Source organism: Denticeps clupeoides, chromosome 17 (genome assembly GCF_900700375.1).
Source record: "Denticeps clupeoides chromosome 17, fDenClu1.1, whole genome shotgun sequence".
NCBI classification, from domain to species: domain Eukaryota; kingdom Metazoa; phylum Chordata; class Actinopteri; order Clupeiformes; family Denticipitidae; genus Denticeps; species Denticeps clupeoides.
In genome coordinates, this window is record NC_041723.1 from 3,757,841 (window position 1) to 3,775,979 (window position 18,139).

The window sequence follows — 18,139 nt, forward strand, 5'->3', positions numbered from 1 at the left end:
CTGTCCTGGCGGCGCTTGGCGTAAATGTATTATTGATCAAACGCGATTCCCGTCGAAAACGAGCGCTTTACTCCTGCGAGCGAACGCGAGTGAGACGGAGAAAAAACACATTTCCCCTCCCATGTGCCATCCCACGCTCATGCTCAAGGAAGAAGAAGAAAAAAAGTGACAGGAGGACCAACGGCTCGCCACCAAGCACCTCTGTCTCTGTCAGACGCCCCTGTTTGCTGGAGTAAAGGGAGGTTCTCTCTCTGCGGGGGGACGTTCTGATATCTGTCTGCGTTCCAGCAGCTTGGAGTGACGGGGCTTGGCACCTTCATCCATGCCGCCAGCCGTAAACCCCCTAAACGAAGCTTTCCCCGGCCTGACGCTGCAAGTTGCTGCTGTTGTATGGTGCTGTTTAATAAGGACCCTCCATCACGGCAACGAGCAGGGAGGGTGCGCGGTGTTGTCTATCTATGCAAAAGCCGCTTAAAAGCCCTCTCCGGCATCACCTTTCCTCGGAGCGCACCTATCCGTTACTTACTGGGCCGCTCCCTATCAGCAGGTTAGGCCATTTACCCCCCGTCGGGGCATTAATTTATGCCCCGGTTTAAAAGCGGCGCGGCGCGCGAGGCAGGAAGTGCGGCCTTTGCATGAATAACTCATGGGCCAGTGTCTGGCGTAATGAAACAGAATGAGGCCTCAGTGGTCGCGCTTCGGCAGGCAAAACAGGCCTGGACCCTGGAACGCATCCATCTGGCAAGGTTAGCAGCCCCGAGAGCTTTAAGTGATCCTGGTTCCTGGTGGCCGCCTGCGTTTCACTCTCGTTCGCGTGTTTCCGCGCGTGCTCAGTCGTGCACGTGTGGCCTTGTGGTCTCCACATGGTTACTGAGGGAAGGCAGGACCGGAAGAACCACCACAGACGAATAATAGAAATAATACACACACACACACACACATATATATATATACACACACACACACACAAATAAATGTGTGTGTGTGTGTGCGTGATTTTTTATTATTAATCTCTGAAATGAGTCGAACTTGGACGTTTTATATCTTCTTTCTCCCCGTCGGCTCAGATCTGGCACGCGCCCTTGTGCAGCCCTTCTGTCTGGTAATATTGCCTATAGACGTGACAAAACAATTGCTGGTGAAAAATCTTGCATCTTTTCTTCATATTAAACAAACAGATGGAAAACAATGGGCTCAGACAAAGAACGTGTGATATGACGTGAACATTTACGTTCGATCTGGACATGTGTAAAAGGGAAAATGTAAAGCTGAAAGGAATCCTCATTCAGACTAATTTTAACAAATCTACAAATAAATAAGTATTTAAATTTAAAGTGTTTAAAAAAAAACTGTAACTCTGGGGGCGTGTCCACTGAAGAACTAAAGCCATGCCCATGTCCCCATGTCCCCTTGTGTCCCCAAGTGTTTGAACAATAAAAGGCAGAATTCGATTCAAGACCAGAGGACAATGACCGATCTGCCAACCAACCTTTTTCCACTCAGTCTGTGACAGATGGAGTAGTGGTGGCCTAGCGGATTACTAGCGCAATCAAAGAGTTGCGGGTTCAAATCCTGAACCATCAAGGTACCGTCTGTGAACAGAAAACATGTTCACAGATATAACTCCACAGCTGTGTATTTGCACGTTTACAGCTTTCTCCTTAAATGTATTTTGTTAAAAGTGTTTGATATATGATTTTCAATGCACAGACCTTAAGGCTTAAGGTGATGCTTTCACGGTCGTATTGTGTCTCTAAAATTTTTCACAGAGTATTTGTCAGTATTTCTGTCTGGATGCAAACGGTAGGACAGAAATCATCAAGATGCTGATCGAGACTCACAAACAGATGCTGCAAAATGCTGCTGGAGTAGGAAACCATTACAGGGAATTGTTCTGATTATTACGATTGCAGCCTTGAATGACCAAACAGCAAACAAACAAACTAATGAATGCAGTAGCAAATGCAGTTGCCTTTTTTTTTGCATTAGATTTTATGTTCTTTCATGTTCCTCTGCAACAGAAGCAGAAGTTGGACACTTCCTGTCTCCACATCCTGTTAAAATCAGGGTCCGTCCTGGATCTGCCTCCACACAGCCACTCTTTGACCATATTAAATCGGACGCTCCCTCTCACCAAGGTGCCACTGAGCAAAGCACCGTCCCCACACACTGCTCCCCGGGCGCCTGTCATGGCTGCTCACCACGGGTTATGGTTAAATACAGAGGACACACTTCGTTGTGTCACCGTGTGCAGTGCTGCAGTGCATCACAGTAACAATCAAGTCACTTTCACTTTCTCTCACTCACGCCCCAAGCTTCTTGCCGACCAGACAACAGGTAGACGGCATTAATAATTCACAGCCTGGCGCCCCGGTGCTAACAACCACCTGGAGGATCACACGGCTCGTCCCTGGCCATAGATTCTCCATTCTGCACACCAGACCACGTTAATGGCTATTTGTGTCTCATCAGGAAAACAATGCATCATGATTTACCGTTCGCTGCCGGGTCCCAGTTTAAGGGCAAGTTGGACAGGCGAAATGAGGCTGCAGCTCGGGGCCCCGAGGAGCTTCCACTAGCAGCGCCGGCCCAATTATTACGGCCCGTCAATGGAGCCCTCGGATCAATACTCAGCGGTTCTCAGATTTATTATAAAAAAAATACATACTGCATATTTCATATAGAGGCCGAGAGTGTGGCTGGTCAATGCATGGAGATCGAGGAACGAAGGGGAAAGAAAAAAAAAATACAATTTCAGACTTGACTATGTTTTCACATTTATAACATAAAATAATTATACAATCAATTATGAGATTAGAACATAAATACAACATACCATTCACTGGGTACCACAGAATGATTAACACGGCGCTTTTCATTAATTCATATCAAAATGCATTCACATTGTCATTATATTTGTTTAAATATAAACATTTCTTTAATTTTAGATATTGTGTAAGAACGAAAACAACCAAACATTGTACTACCCTTATTGATCTATTGACCAAATTAAGAATTATTAAAAATCCCCAGAGGGTCAATAATGATAAAGGTTCTATTCAGCCGAAGCTACCTGGGCACAGGAAGACGACCAGTAGCTTATAATTCAATTATTTTATAATTGATTAACCATTTAAAACAGAACCCAGGCTTTCTTCCCTTTTTCTTTAGGTAATTAATATTCAGCTGTATCGTTCTCTTTTTATTCCCCTAAAACCTTAGTACAATGGGACATTATTTTACATCGACATCCCAATAAAAACCCTGCAAAGCCCTTTAAAAGCAGAAAACCACTCACTGCTTACGGAATTCAACAGGAAACTAAACATCCTCACGCTAAGAATGCTTACGCTCTTTCTTCTCCTTATCCAGCATGTACGTAAGTAGCACCACCTTGTCGGTACATTCGAGCTACGTGCCTTCACGTGACAAGCGAAGCACCAGTTCCACAACGTTTAATGTAAACAGAGCACTGGAACTAGACCAGTTCAATTCAGACCATGTGCCGCCTTAAGAACCCGCATCGAAGGCAACACGGAAGCACCCAACAGAGACTGATTGTCACGTTTTTTTTTTGGTCCAGTCTGAACCCCAGTTCTAAATCGCCTACAACACTGCAGAGGGATTTCTTGCACTTCACCCCTCAAATTTATGTAAAAGCGCGCATGGGTTCCGGAGGAGACACCACGTTCCCATCCGAGCGCCCGTCCTCCACAGGAGAACGGAGAGGATGATTTCACCCTCCGGCTGGAGTCTGTCTGTGAGGCAGGTTGCCGATGCTCCAGCGGAGGCGCTTGGTGAAGAGGTGAGCGACCCTCCCGCAGTAGGTGTTGGACGGCCTCTGCAGATTCGCCTCCAGGGGGTGAAGAAGGTCCCTCAGAGGGTCTCCTCCGAACGAGTACTGCAGTGAGACAATCAATTACTCAAAAACCATGCAATATCAGACCCAAACACCTTGTTTCGTCACCTTGACCCAGATCATGGCAAATTGTTAGTAAAAACTTTGATTAAAGTGCAATCAATTTCAGAGTTTTGGCCTTGGTGTGGTTTTGGGGATGTATCATCCATTGAGAAGGAGATGGAGAAAAGAATGACTGAGGACCTCCACCAATCACTTCTGATTATTACCGTGGTTTGGTGGGGTTTTTCTAATCTGTTGATTCTTTTTTGAGGCTGCTCATGAACATTAGTCTCTTAATCAATCAGTCAATATTTGTAAAGCCATTTTTACAGATCTAACATGAATTAAGTGAAAGAATTTTTTTTTTATTAATTAACTGGATGGTTAGCAGAGGATGAATCCTCAGTCTGAGGCCGATGGAGAGAAGCAGAAACGTGGCCAAGGAAGCTCCAGAAGAAAGAGGTTTTATAGCCTAAAGTTGTTTATTATGTGCTAATAAGTGCAGGGTTCCCATGACTTTCCCTGACCAAAAAGCAGAATTTCCATGACCTCCCACATAAAAAAATGGCCAATATAGCATTTGGGTGCTGAGCAGAAAAGGGCATTTAATAGGGGTTACAGAATTCAAAGCTGCATTTAAGTCACTGTTTCGGCAGCATGGCATGTTGAACTCATCTCCATCCCTGGCATCCTCTACCTGCATGTTTAAGACCTTAAACATCTTGAAATTTTCCCTTGCCGGGAATGCGTGGTAAGTTAGCGAGTGTAAGGACACACGTCGACACAGACTTCACAAAGGTTTTTTGGCGCTCTAGGAAGTTGCACATTTTGAGTGAAACCAAACCACTCGCTGAGAACAAAAGACGCGTGAATACGCATCACGCTTTGGCTGCTGCACTATATGCCCCCATGATTCCCAGATATTCCAGCAATTCCCTGACCGGCGGGAACCCAGCTGGTTTCATGGACCGGCGTCGAGAATCTGGGTAGGAATCTAGGTCACGTTACGTACGTAAGGATGCCCTCACGATGTCTGTAACGTAGCCCAGCTTCCGACCCACCGGTACATCTCCGCCCGACCACCGACCGGCTTCGGCATTCAGAAGAATGCGTCTGCTTTTACCGCCCGCATTGTAAATAAGGAGAAATGACTTTCTTTATGGAGCCTCATTTGACTCCTCGTTTTGGACGGGCATGAGGTCACTAAAAGTGCACTCTCTTTATTACACACACACCGGAGCAGCAATAAAACACCATTTACTGTCTCCTATCGATTTTAATGTGGAAGATGGTGCGTCGGTCGCGCTGCCTCCCGCAGTCTCGGCACTAAAAACTTTACAGCCCCTCCGCGGGGCTGGGCTGCGTAATGGCGAGGACTTTTATTACCAGCCACCACCGCGGTCTGGACACTGGGACGGCCGGGGATCCTGCAAATTGGCCTGGGACCTCGCCTTCGCTCAAAGGGACGGAGAGGCAGCCGAGAAATTCGGAATTTTCTGGCTGGTCCTCCGGGCGACTAAAGAGCAGCATGGCCTTCTCCCGAATGAGGCCGGCCACGGACACAGCGGCCACACAAACATCTCCGCTCGCCGTTAAGTGACGGTAAACAGTGGCACACGACGGAGCAGAACTGGACCGCTGGCGGGCGAGAGTGACAGGTGTTGTGGGCAGGGTGATGATGAGTGATGAGGAGCTGACATGAAAGTTAACAGGCCTATTGATTCGCCCATTTAAACGGGACGGATACAAACTTTACCTCAGACGGAAAAGCAATGGGGTGGAGAGGTCTGATGATGTTACCAAGGACAGGAGAGGAGCAGATAATGATTTATAGAGCCTGAAACGTCATTAAAGAAATGGGCCGGTCGTAGACGCGGTAATGAAAGACGTCAGTCATAGTGCAACACCACTGATTTGGTGCAGACGGGAGAAACTAAACTATTCCATGCAATGTGCATTAGTCAACATTAAGTTTAAACTTAATAAATGCTTAATACTTGGTACATTATATTTTCCTATGATTGGGGGGGGGGTCATAGACAAATATCCAGCAATATACTGAGTAGAGGTACAAATCAAATCAAAACGATTTGATTCGATTTTTATTATCATGTCAGCAATTCGATTCAATTGATCTCTCAATGCTACCCATCATTTTTTCTACATTACTTCACATTATGTTTTCAAATATGTCAGTACCACCAATAGAAAATTCATGATATAATCGACTATGTTCTGCACTGCATCGATGCAGAAACTTCTACGTCTGCATCGCGATGTGCAGATTATGAGATTGATTGAGTACTGCTGATCAAACAATAGATAGATACTTTATCGACACCAAATGGAACTCCTATCTTATCATGCCGTAGTTACACTGATTGCACTGAAATATGAAGTCAATGTCTATTTGAAATGTTGAGAAATGTTGTATACCTTGTATAAAAGGTGCATTGCAGAGATTATGTTTTTTCATGTTTTTTTTATACTTCTAATTCTGAATGCTTAATAATGACTTCATAAAACAGAGAACACACAGTAGGAAGGGAGTTACTCCATCCACGTTACCTCTGGGAAAACATCGTAGGTTTCCTTCAACCTTCTTGATTCATTGAGGCTGCTTGGGTATTTTTTACTCTTACGGCATACGTGGATCCGATCGATTCTCCTCCCTTGTGATTTAATGGCCACAGTAAGCCTCAGAGCGAGAGTTTATCTGGATTGATGCCGGAGCGGGGACCAGAATCATCAGTCCCACGTTCACCTTTGTCAAGCTGGCCCTACAGCGACTCCAGATGGCTCAAGTCCGTGCCGGCCGAAAAGCCCGTGCAGCTCTGACCGGAGGCGTGTGGGGCCCTCACCTTCTGTATGGCTTCGTAGATGGCTCGGAAGACTGGCTGCTTGTCGTCGTGGTAAACACCCCGGTTGCCATGGAGGATGAAGACCCCGTGCTCCTCGGCGGCGGCGCAGTTGCTGCCGTAGATGCAGTGGTCGGGACGGTAGTTCCACTGGCAGGGGAACACGTACAGGCGCTCTGAGGAGAACATACGGCCTTCATCATATAAATGCCCCCGGCCAGAATGTCTCAGATGATTTACAGCTTCACGTGCACATTTGGAATGACAGTTGGGTGGACCATTACCTGGGTTGTGGTGGAATATGATGTTTAGAAGATCCTGATCGGCCCAGGTAATGTTCAGTTTATACTTTTGGAGCAGAGGCATCAGAAGGTCTTCCCATGATAGAGGAATTGAGGTCATATCGTTCTGTTCAGACCAACGAAACAGAAAAAAAAAAAAACAGTGTTTGTTAGGAGTTGTTCCTGCACTCCTCTGCTCAGCTTGGAGGGCAGCAGATGGAATGAATGTGGCCGAGGCTCATTTGCATGCTGCTGGACGCGTGGCTGACGTCACTGGGACGACATGTCTAAAATAAATATTGTTTCGCCCCCCTGTTTGAGTTGAATACATGATGAAACATTTCCCCCAGTGAGGAAATAAGGACCTGCTGACTCAAGATCATTACAACACTGACCTCCTCAGGTAAGAGCTGGTAAGACAAAGAATACATTTTATTTTTTTTCCCAGCAGCCTTTACGTTTACGCTGCCTGAGGATTCCTTGCAGTTCTGGCACAGATCTCTCGTGTGGGCGGGGCTTCACCTCATTGGCAGTGAAATTGAAAATCTCACAAGTGAAAATGAAAAATTCCAACCTCTTATTTTACATTTGAACATCTTATTTTTGTTTGATATTAGAAACGTTTTGGCACAAATCTGACTTCGTATTTAACCACTGCTTGTAAACAGTTCTACAGCTTAACCCCAATGCAATTCTGTAATTTTTTTGTAATAATATATTTGGAATCATTTCAGATGTAATGAACCTCGATTTGACACGGTACCTTAAAGTACGTGGCCCTGATGCGCGTCATGTTCATGAGCATGACCCCGGAGTTGACGCCAGTCTTTCCGTAGTACGGGTGGCGGGCAAAGCGATTGTACCACGCGATGCGGGGCTCCTCGTGCTCCGGCGCCATGGCTGCCAAATGGCTGGAGTTGAACCGCGAGAGAAAGTTCCAGATCTCCTCTACTGGCTGCAGGAACAGGATGTCGGTGTCCACGTACAGAAGAGAGTCCACCTGGTTTAGGATGAGCTGAGAAGACGGAAAAAGCCCATCAGTTGGAATATTCATAATTTCTTTTGCTGTTGGTTATATTAATGCAGGATAAGGGACCTGGACTCACGGGCAGGAAGAGCCGCTGGGATGCACAGGGCTTGAAGAGCTTTTTCCACTCGTTGGAATTCTCGTTGGGAAAAGTAATGGGGTACGTGGTGTAGTTGAACTTGTGCCTGTGGACGGCTGGCCAGGAGTTCAGCTAAAAAAGGGGTTTAAAAATAGAATACAGGACAGCGTTATCTCTCCTATAAGGTGTGAATGAGGTCATATTTAATGCTGCAGGAACTCAGTATCACCTCTTGGCGTACGCAGTGTTATTATTAGACAGGGCAGTGACCATAACATATTTACATATTGGTTGGAAAAAATAGGTATAATTCACGTCAACAGAAGGGTAATCATGAAATGAGATTGAGCTTTAAAGGGACAAGTGTGTATCTAATTTGTAAAGCCACCGGGTTCACTGGCAATTCTAACAAACGGAAAGGGGGCATATCGCCACCTACTGATGCAGAGGGGGACATAGAAAGGGAAAGCCATTTCCCTCCTGAACTGCACGTGAGTCAGTAAACTGCATGGACGCACTCTGCCAGACCAAACAAATAAATGTATGGTGTGATTCGAAAGCCCAGCATGGTGCTCACAGCCTTTTGAAAGTCTCCGTGCAGGTGGTCTTCTGTGAAGATGTGGAAGTTCAGTGCTTTGCTGCTGAAGAGGACGGCGGACTTCAGCATGGTCAGGGTCTCCTCCAATCTGGCGCCACAGGCCACCACAGCGAGGTGCACTGGCTCAAGCTGATGGACCTTCTGGGCTTCATCATCCCTGCACACAAATCCAGTTGATAAAATATCAGAGTGTATGGTTAAAAAAAAAAAAAAAATGACACTGACAGACAGGGACGAGAAGCCACTTCATCCACAGGTTTACACTGTACCTTTGAGGGGGGAAAGGGTTTTAAAAAAATAAAAATAAAATCTAAATCAGAAGTAATAAGACACCCTTATAATACTAAAGAACTTCACAGGTGTCCCTAAACCACACAAGCCAAGCCTACCTACGCGCAGATCCCATAAAGCAGTTCACTCCACAAACATCAGGGGAGAGTCTCCAATAGGGATCCCAGAATGCAACAGACACTGAGTTCTCACACCTGACAGGACAAAGAAAACATGCTCCAAATAAAACGGACATGAATTTCCGCACGCGCGACAAGCAAGGCCATAACACAAAAAATGAGGAATTGTTTTTTTTTTTTTTTTTTTACTATTGTTGTAATTTGACCTTTATACAAACCCATGCCACGTGCACACCAACATAGAATGAAGTGTTAATCGTGCAAGCTTTATCTGTGCAACCCACCACAGGCCTAATCTAGCAGTCTGTGATAAATGTATGGCCAAGGTGCAAAGGGTGGCCTTAAATCCTTCTTTTCCTCTCTTTTCTCTTGCACTCACTGGAACGTGACAAGTGGCTCTACTCCATCTCGCCCACGGGCCACAGGGTGGCCCTGAATGGAGGACTTGTATCTGTGCAAAAGTTTTAAGCAGTAGTGAAAGTAACTGAAGGTTTTTGTGTGGAACTGTGTGCAAAAAATTCGCTGTCATGCAGAGACCTGCCAGAAGAAATGGGCGTCTCCCAACTCTGTGCAATAATGAGTGATCTCCTACAAGCAAAATGTCCACAGATGGAGAACAATGTACCATATTGCAGCTCTGAGTCTCTTTCTCTACACGCATCACGTCACTGTTTCATAAAGAAAATACAGGAAAGAAGTGGTAAAGAGCCTGTCAGTGTTTGACGTACCTAGTAGGTACTCACTCACTCACTCACTCACCTATGAACCACAAGCCCCAGGTTCAAACCCCACTTACTACCACCGTGTCCATGAGCAAGACACTTAAGACGCTTGAACTCAAATAAAGTTATTAAGGTTGTATTTCTCGTGTCTAAATAGAAACGTGCAACGTGGGCTCTTAAAAAAACCTCCTCGGGTACACGGACAGCAGAAAGCAGCAGGGACCGGGGCGACATGGCGAATCTTAAACTTCACGCAAGAAACCCGAACCTACCCGCCGGGCCGCCGCTGCTGCCGCCGCCGCCGCAACCGCCGCCCTTCGCCGGGATTCGCGCTGATCTCCTGGCCGCTGTCAGGCCGACCGGCTGTCCGGGCCTCCAGGGACGACGCAAGTTGGCCGAACGCGTAGAGCGCCGAAAAGAAGGCCAGGGCCACGCACAGCGACAGCACGCGGAAGTAGCGCCGCATTTTTGCGGTCTAGTATTTCAGTCGGTCGCCCGACTCGGCGCCATCGTCCGGGCGTCCGACCCAGTTAGCATCTTGGCTACGAAAAACCTTCCGGCTTCAGTTTGACAGGCCGATAAGCCCCGCCCACACGGGGGCACCGCCACCCGGAAGTCGTCAGAGTAAAAGCCTGCAGTGGTTCGCTTCTGAGCTAAAATGCAACGTTCACGCTCGTTTGGAGACGAACTCAACTCCAACCCGCATCCATGTGTTAAACGTTGACGTGCGCGTCGAGTTGAGTGTCAGAGCTTATCGCAACAAATCTCTGCCGAGGGGTGTTGAGCGCTCGATTAACCCGGAAGCATAAGGTTTCGACTCCTTCGCGCATGTTGTCGCGTGTTGTCGCATGTCGTGCCTGACGAGGCGTCTGGGCGCCAGGTAAATATCTAACAGTCGCTGAGGTGCTTCTTTGTTTATCTGCGGCGAGAAAGCGAAGCCGATGCCGTAATCAGCAAATTCTGCACCGGTAGCACAACGCTCGGCATCTCCGCTGCTCATGGTGGTAGTAGCCTAGTGGGTAACACACTCGCATGTGAACCAGAAGACCCAGGTTCAAATCTCGCTTACTAGCAGTGTGTCCCTGAGCAAGACACTTAACCCTAAATTGCTCCAAGGGGGGGACTGTCCCTGTAACTACTGACTGTCGCTCTGGATAAGGGCGTCTGGTAAATGCTGTAAATGTAATGCTGCCCCTGTTGCTTTGTTATATTTGTGTGTAGTGGTCCTGACTCTAATTTATCTTTTGTTTATTCGTAGGGTTGTAATTTCTTTTGTGCATCAGGGGGCTCCATTCGCGGCCCCGTCACTCTGTGGCCACTCGGGTACTTTCAAGAAGACACACAGCCCGTTATTGTTTTGCTCCAGTGTGTCTTGGTAAGGAGATGTGTGGAGAAAAAGTTTCTCCCTCTTTATGATCGGATCAAATTTCCCGACACGAGAATCACTTGCTGTTCCTCTGGTGTTAAGGTGGTGTCTGATGGAAGAGCCAGGGCCTGTGTCGGTGGCCGTCTCCGGCGGAGAAAAGCGGGCTTGTCCAGACGAGGAGCCCAAGCACGCCAATAAAAGACCCCGAGTGCAAGGCAGGGATGTTGGGAATGAATGTACCAACGAGGGAGACGATGAAGAGAAGCTGCTGGAGGAAGAGCAGGAGGAGGAGGAAGACACAGTGGCGGAATGCGATGGGGAGACCTTTGCTGAAATGATGAAGCACGGCCTCACTGAGCAGGACGTCGGGATCTTGAAGTTTGTTAGCGACCACGAGGGCTTCTCGGGGATCCTAAAGGAAAGGTTGGTAATAAATTTGGGTGGGTGCGAGGATGGCAAGATCCAGTGTGGTGAAATGTAGGAAGTCATTGTGGCATTTTTCTGTTCAGGTACTCGGACTTTGTGGTGCACGAAATCAACAAAGAAGGAAAGATTCTTCAACTCGATGACTTATCAGTTCCAGTGGAAGCTGAGGTGGGGGAGCTGCCTCGCCGCACCATTTTTATTTAAAGGACCATTTTTAACTTAAACGACAGGAACATTGTCGTTTAAGTTAAGATGTAGATTCAGGGTTCCTACAGTCATTTAATTTGGAAAGAGAATTTTTTTCCAGGCCTTGAAAAGTTTTGGAATATTAAATAAACATATAAAGTTCAGGAAAAGTAATTGAAATCTGACTGTCACAGTGCGTAGTTCCCATAAGACTGCGGCAGAAACATCTTTCTAGTTTCACAACTTCAACGTTTAAAACTAGCGCAGGTCTCGTATCTTACTGGCTTGCTCGCGTCACGTTAAGTTTAACATTGATTCTGTGGTGTGTGTGTGTGTTTTTTTTTTTTTTCACATTTGCACAGAAATTTCAGAGAAAGTGTTTGTAAAAATGAGTAAGAACCGTGTGGATATTTTGCTTTATCTGACAGGAGGTTCCCCCAGATGAGCAGCCCACAAAGTCTCAAGTGCTGACGCAGGAACAAAAAGAGCAGCTGGAGGCGCTGCAGCTCTTCAAGAACAAGGAGGACACCGTAGCTATAGAGGTCGCCGAGGACACCAAGGAGAACCGCACGTTACTCCACAGAGAAGTGAAGACCCTGTTTCCTGGGCTGGAGACCAAAACTGAGGAACGAGAGGGTCGCAAATTCATTGTGGCGTACCATGCTGCGGGAAAGAAAGCCCTGGCAGGTACTGAGAAGAGCAGTAGCTCGGTACTGCCAAATTCAAATGAGCCTCATTCTGTTGCTGGCACTCCTTTGAATTTTGGTAGGGTCCATATATGTTTTTTTTTTTGTTTGTTTTTGTTTTTTTAATAGACATGCACACACAACCACTTTTTTTTTTTTTTTGCATGATTTAAACCATTTTGTAACCCGCAGACCTTTCTTTTGCATGACGTCTCACAATTCGTGTCTCTGTTTGGCTTCTTCACTAATCATTGCATGGGAAAATCCTCCTGGTGCCGTTCTTGTGCCCTCTGGCATGGGTGCATCTGCAACTGATTTTATTTATGCATGCATTAAAACGACTGTTAGAAACAAGGGCACCACAATCTGAACCTTTCTGTGTGTCTAGACGTCCCTCAGTCCTCGGCTTTTTTCCATGAAAACCATTATAAACCTTCTGGGGATTTCCTGTCTTCTCCAAGGGGTCTGCTTTGTCTTCTTCTATGGTCAGTCTTTAAGTTGCGCCCTTTGAGCCAAAAAAAAGGGAGCGGTCAACTTCGGCCGAGAGTTTACCAGCCCCTGGTGTGTGTCGTGCTTTCATGAGGCTCGGTTGCACTGCAGCTTCTCGTCCTCCTTGAACCCACAGGGTAGAGTAGGTCGTCCTGTCACAGGCCTACTGCACAGAAAAGTTTCAGGACCGCCACCCCCCCACCACTTCCACTTGCCCTGCATGCAAACCTGTGCCCCTTACGTCAGGTTTGTCTTGTCCGTCACGGTGCTTAGTAACGCTCTTTTGTCGTCCTTCTGCTCCTTTCTGGGTGGACAGAGGTTCGGCCTCCGCCAGGTAAGACCATTTCCCCTCCAGAAGAGGGGGTTGATGGAATGAGGGATTCTGTAAAAAGCTGTGGCTTGAAAACTTCTCGGGTGTAAGTTAGGGGTTCTAGGAAACATCTGAGAATTTAGTGGAGTCCAGGATGGTGAAGAGTATATATTTTCTAATAAACATAATTTGAAAGTGTATAATGCTAATTGGGTTGTTTTAGGAGATTCGTACAAAATTTCTTCCCTACGCGGAAAAATAATCTAGGTTTTGGGGAGCTCTATTTGTCTATTTTCACGCTTCATTGTTGAAATCATCCCAATTTCTTCTCAGCCCCCAGGAAACACTCGTGGCCAAAGAACCGTGGCAGCTTCTGCCACTGCGTGCTCTACAAAGAGAACAAGGACACAATGGATGCCATTAACGTCCTCTCCAAATTTCTCAGGTAGGCTGTGGAGATGTTCGTAAGCACCCATCTACTCTCTGCCTGTAGATCTTACTAAGTGGCAGTGGTGGCCTAGCGGTTAAGGAAGCGGCCCCGTAATCAGAAGGTTGCCGGTTCGAATCCCGATCCGCCAAGGTGCCACTGAGGTGCCACTGAGCAAAAGCACCGTCCCCACACACTGCTCCCCGGGCGCCTGTCATGGCTGCCCACTGCTCACTCAGGGTGATGGGTTAAATGCAGAGGACAAATTTCACTGTTTGCACCGTGTGCTGTGCTGCTGTGTATCACATGTGACAATCACTCTTCTCCTTTTACCAAACTCGACAGGGTGAGACCTAACGTGTTCTCCTACATGGGTACTAAAGACAAGCGGGCCATCACGGTACAGGAGATTGCCGTGCTAAAGTGAGTTGTGGTGAGAACTTGTCCTTTCCACATTTTCCTTGCTCATTTCCTGCTTCTGCTGCATAAAATGTCTGTAGGATCAGCGCAGAGAGGATGGCTCACCTCAACAAGTGCCTCATGAACTTCAAGTTGGGGAACTTCTCTTACAAGAAGCACCCGTTGAAGCTGGGCGAGCTTCAGGGAAACCACTTCACCGTGGTCCTCAGGTCAGAAATGACAAAGGCCGTCTGCATTCCAGCTGGCTGTGTTTAACATATTAATGAAAATCTTAATTTTTAAATTGCAATAGGTTCTTGTCATGCATATCTGGCCAAAACTGTGTGTAATTCAGCAATGTGTGACATATTTAGCATTGTGTGTATGAACATGAAGGAACATCACCGGCTCCGATGAGCAGGTCCAGCAGGCGATGACCTCCCTCAGGGACACTGGATTCATCAACTACTATGGCATGCAGCGCTTTGGCACCACAGCTGTGCCCACGTACCAGGTTGGCAGGTGGGAATGTAGAACACTGTGTACAGAGACCTGCGGCTTAGGACGGCATTTCGAATGCTACGTTGGTGACATTTTTTTTCTGTTTTGACCGCAAGGGCCATCCTTCAGAATGACTGGGAAGAAGTTATGGACCTTATTCTGAAACCACGGCCAGGAGGTAAACTGGTAACGTTCTATTGACGATGGTGATTGTGATTTATTTGCTGTGCCGTGAAATGGAGCCCGGGCTGTTTTATACATGTTAGCGGAGAAGGGCTACCTGGTGCGATGCCGTGAGGAGTGGGCCCAGAGTCAGGACCCTGAAGCCGCTCTGAAGAAGCTGCCGGTCAAACGCTGTGTGGAGGGACAGCTGCTGCGTGGCCTTGCCAAGTATGGCAAGAAAAACATAATTACAGCCTTCGGAATGGTGATCACTGATTGTTATAATTTACATGTATTATGAATTGTAATTCATGTCATTAATTATTTAAAAGAATTATCACACAGACTCTTTCTAGAAAGGATAATAGTTGAATTATTTTGCACAGATCCCACGCAACAACCGCTTGATGTACATCCACAGCTATCAGAGTTACGTATGGAACACCATGGTTAGCAAACGTGTGGAGGCTTTTGGCCTCAAGGCTGTAGAGGGTGACCTGGTGCTCAAAGGGGGTGAGTGTTTGTCCGTCAAAGTGAACTTAACCATATACAGACATGAATGTGAAGTTCATTTTACGTTTAGGGCATTTAGTAGACGCTCTTATCCAGAGTGACTTCGGTAGTTACAGGGACAGTCAACAACAACAACATTTATTTCTTATATAGCCCAAAATCACATTCAGTATGTCTCAATGGGCTTTGACAGGCCATACAGTTGACACCCCCCACACTTGACCCTATTTTTACACAAGAGAAAACTCCACTAACAAATAAAGAAGCCTCGGGAGGGAGTGAAACTGAGAGGGACACCCTTCCAGGGTAGAGTGTGCCTGTAATGGGTGTCAGTGGTAGGAAAATGCAGTATGCAGCATCTGTCCATGTTTGGAGGTACTGGACAGTGCAGAGTAGGTTTTAGTCCAGTATCATGGTCTACACTATAATGTGGTGGTGACTATGGTAACCCTCTGGTAGATGCTGGGTTGTCTTGTCAGAAGCTCATTCCCAGGATCCCTCTGCTGTTCTCATCATTGGACTCTGGAGATGGTCTGGGCGTTTGATTCAGTGCCTTCAATTACAAACAGAAACAGCGGCAGGTGGCGGCATTGTACAACTGGTACAGAAATGTGTGGTTATAGAAGTCCATTTGTGCAACAGTGTCCCTAACTAGGACAGCCTAACTAAGCTGAATTGAACACTGTCCATGCTTGACTAGATGACTGTGTATTAAGGTGTATTTAATAATTCACAGCATGCTTAACAATGCCAGAGTGAAGAGATGGGTATTCAGTTGGGTACATTTTGCTGGGAATGCAGGGGGCGTGGTGCATTGTAAATACCTGGAAGTTCACTCAGGTACTGCGGGTGAGACCATTAAATGCTATATAGGTCAAGAGAAGAATTTTGTAGTCGTTCCTTAATTTGATGGGAGGCCAGCGTAGTGAACGCAAGACTGGGGTGATATGGTCTTATGGCATTCTGAACTAGGTCTATGGTCTTATGGCATTCTGAACTAGCTGGAGTTTACTCATGCACCTACTAGAACATCCAGACAGTAATGTGTTGCAGTTGTCTAACTTTAATGTAATAGAGGTGTGGACCAACTTTTCTGCATTGTGCATTGAGATTATTTTAGCATTCTTTGCATCCATTTATTTTAGCATCCACTGTCTAATGTCCTTCAGACAATTCGATACTGTTTAGCTGCTGCCTCTGGCATTGCTGATGCATACAACTTTGTGTCATCAACATAGCAGTGAAAGTTAATACTGTGTTTACGAGTGACATGACATATGTAAGGAAAATAGCAACAGACCTAAGACGGAACTTTGCGGAACACCAAACTCCCACTTTACTAAGACGAATCACCATTGATGTCCACAAACTGATACCAATTAGTCAAATATGTCCCCCTTGAGACACGTAACTGCAGGGATAAGTGTGTTGTTCAGAGACTCGATGGTAGTAAGTGAGGTTTGAACCAGTGATTTTTGTAGTCTCCTGGTTCATAGGCAAGTGTCTTACCCACTAGGCTACTGCCACCAGTTCAGAACTATTTTATTTCAATTTACCACCAAAAAATGTAAAAGCTTTCGGCCAATGATTCCAAGACATTCCAAGAGTTTCAGGTCTACCCTGCATCTTGATAGCAACATCAAGAATGATTTCATCATAGTGCCATTATTGACACAGCCACTCTTTCAACCAGGCACTGCCCATGTTCTCAATGCTGAGGAGGCAGAGAATCACTCCATCCATGACGTGGTGATGCCCCTTCCTGGCTTTGACGTGATTTACCCCACACACCATGGTGAGTCACTTTAGAAGGACCGGTTTCTCAGTCACATCAGCGCTAGTCCACAAGATAAAACATCTTCATTTCTGCCGGCACAGTGGGAAAGGTCTACAGAGAGCTGCTGAGTGCAGATAACCTGGACATTGATAATATGAGACACAAAGTTCGTGACTACTCCCTCGCCGGAGCTTATCGCCGCGTCCTCATTCGTCCACAAGACGTCAGCTGGTAGGTCATTTCCACAGACTCTGCCCTGGATGGCAGGTGGTTTGAGTTTGTGAAGGTCTCACCACACTTCATTTTTCACTCCTGTGGTGTGTAAAGGCAGCTGATTCACTACAATGACCCCCGAGTCCCGCTGGTCCACACAGACGTCGAGAAACTGGAGGGCAAACCTGCTCCCGTCTTTCTCAAAGGTCAGTAATGTTACCAATTTAAAGCGAGGTGTTGAAGGACGTCATCAATAATGACCGGTCTCTCTTCTCAGAGGGAAAGTACAGAGCTTTGAAGATGGAGTTCTCTCTTCCCCCCTCCACCTACGCAACCATGGCCATCCGAGAGGTGCTAAAGATGGACACCAGCATCAAGAACCAGACACAGCTTAACACAACATGGCTCAACTAACTATATACACACCTGTTGTACGTCTATAAGGACAAAAAGTCAACAAGACAACTGCAGAATCTGTATTGTTCAGGAAATTTCCTACTTTTTTTTAGTATTAAGCATGTTGTTTTTAATGTTTTTTTTTTTTTAAGAAAATTTTTTGATCTTGGAACATCTGGAGGAAAATTACTTTGACAATGCATTGTATGTGCTGTATAAATGACCAAGCAGTGTCCCTGTGGTTCGCTTAAATACAGGGTCTTTATGTGAAGACCTTTGTGGGACAGATACATCTTAAATACTGTAAAATATTTGTTGCAAATTAAATGGTTTCAGATTATGAATATTAAAAATACAATTGAAACTGACTGCATGTTTATTCTCTGTTACCATGCACTTTACATTCAAACAG

At 46.2% G+C, this 18,139-nt stretch overlaps 2 protein-coding genes across 4 annotated transcripts; one reads left to right on the plus strand and one right to left on the minus strand.

The window, feature by feature from the left end:
* Window positions 1-2,752: 2,752 nt before the first annotated feature.
* Window positions 2,753-10,447, minus strand: gxylt1a (glucoside xylosyltransferase 1a). 2 transcript variants are annotated; one of them, XM_028958252.1, is made up of 8 exons: window positions 10,149-10,447; window positions 9,134-9,229; window positions 8,724-8,901; window positions 8,147-8,278; window positions 7,804-8,055; window positions 7,044-7,167; window positions 6,763-6,935; window positions 2,753-3,901 (listed from the first exon to the last, which is right to left on the minus strand). In XM_028958252.1, the coding sequence occupies exons 1-8, from the start codon at window positions 10,340-10,342 to the stop codon at window positions 3,737-3,739; spliced, it is 1,314 nt and encodes a 437-aa protein (XP_028814085.1). In that variant the 5' UTR covers window positions 10,343-10,447; the 3' UTR covers window positions 2,753-3,736. The 2 variants fall into 2 exon arrangements, with proteins under 2 accessions (XP_028814085.1, XP_028814088.1); XM_028958255.1 differs by lacking the exon at window positions 9,134-9,229.
* A 52-nt stretch (window positions 10,448-10,499) lies between these two features.
* On the plus strand, window positions 10,500-18,095 carry pus7 (pseudouridine synthase 7). 2 transcript variants are annotated; one of them, XM_028958277.1, is made up of 17 exons: window positions 10,500-10,756; window positions 11,135-11,251; window positions 11,345-11,665; window positions 11,752-11,836; window positions 12,283-12,541; window positions 13,346-13,363; window positions 13,673-13,784; window positions 14,112-14,189; window positions 14,267-14,395; window positions 14,562-14,687; window positions 14,783-14,844; window positions 14,933-15,093; window positions 15,215-15,341; window positions 17,035-17,136; window positions 17,220-17,349; window positions 17,446-17,537; window positions 17,609-18,095. In XM_028958277.1, exons 1-17 carry the CDS (start codon window positions 10,725-10,727, stop codon window positions 17,743-17,745), a joined length of 2,088 nt encoding a protein of 695 aa, XP_028814110.1. In that variant the 5' UTR covers window positions 10,500-10,724; the 3' UTR covers window positions 17,746-18,095. The 2 variants fall into 2 exon arrangements, with proteins under 2 accessions (XP_028814110.1, XP_028814111.1); XM_028958278.1 differs by lacking the exon at window positions 13,346-13,363.
* The last annotated feature ends 44 nt before the right edge of the window (window positions 18,096-18,139 follow it).